Source organism: Chaetura pelagica, unplaced genomic scaffold, assembly GCF_000747805.2.
Source record: "Chaetura pelagica isolate M959 unplaced genomic scaffold, ChaPel_1.0 scaffold1829, whole genome shotgun sequence".
Lineage (NCBI taxonomy): Eukaryota > Metazoa > Chordata > Aves > Apodiformes > Apodidae > Chaetura > Chaetura pelagica.
Genome location: NW_009954450.1, coordinates 7,407 through 7,766, shown reverse-complemented (window position 1 = coordinate 7,766; position 360 = coordinate 7,407). Strand labels below are relative to the sequence as shown.

At 62.5% G+C, this 360-nt stretch overlaps 1 protein-coding gene across 1 annotated transcript in view; it reads left to right on the top strand.

The window, feature by feature from the left end:
* LOC104394855 (histone-lysine N-methyltransferase 2D-like) overlaps positions 1–360 on the top strand; it is a gene marked incomplete at its 3' end in the record, with an annotated part of 16,428 nt that overhangs the window by 8,665 nt on the left and 7,403 nt on the right. Inside the window, exon 9 of the mRNA XM_010004493.1 lies at positions 3–146. Coding sequence (XP_010002795.1) covers positions 3–146 — 144 coding nt within the window. The remainder of the gene's footprint in view (positions 1–2; positions 147–360) is intronic.

Below are 360 nucleotides of genomic sequence, written 5' to 3'. Positions count from 1 at the left end.
AGGACCCCTCCATCGCCAGGAAGCCCGTGGCAACCAAGCCCAAGCGGGTGCAGAAGGGCAACGAGCGGGTCCCGGCGTCTCGCAAGAAGCTGCGGAAGGACGAGGGGCTGCGGCCCGGGGAGGCCCTCATGAGGCAGCTGAAACAGGTACAGCTGGGAAAAACGGGAGCAGGAGCTGGGAAAAGGGGTTTTGGGGGGGGGGTGTAGGGGTAGAACAAGGGGGAAGGGCTTTAAGCTGCAAAAAAAGGGAGGTTTAATCTGGGCATGAGGGGGAAATTCTTCCCTGTGAGGGTGGGGAGAGCCTGGACCAGGTTGCCCAGGGAAGCTGTGGCTGCCCCATCCCTGGGGGTGTTGAAGGGCA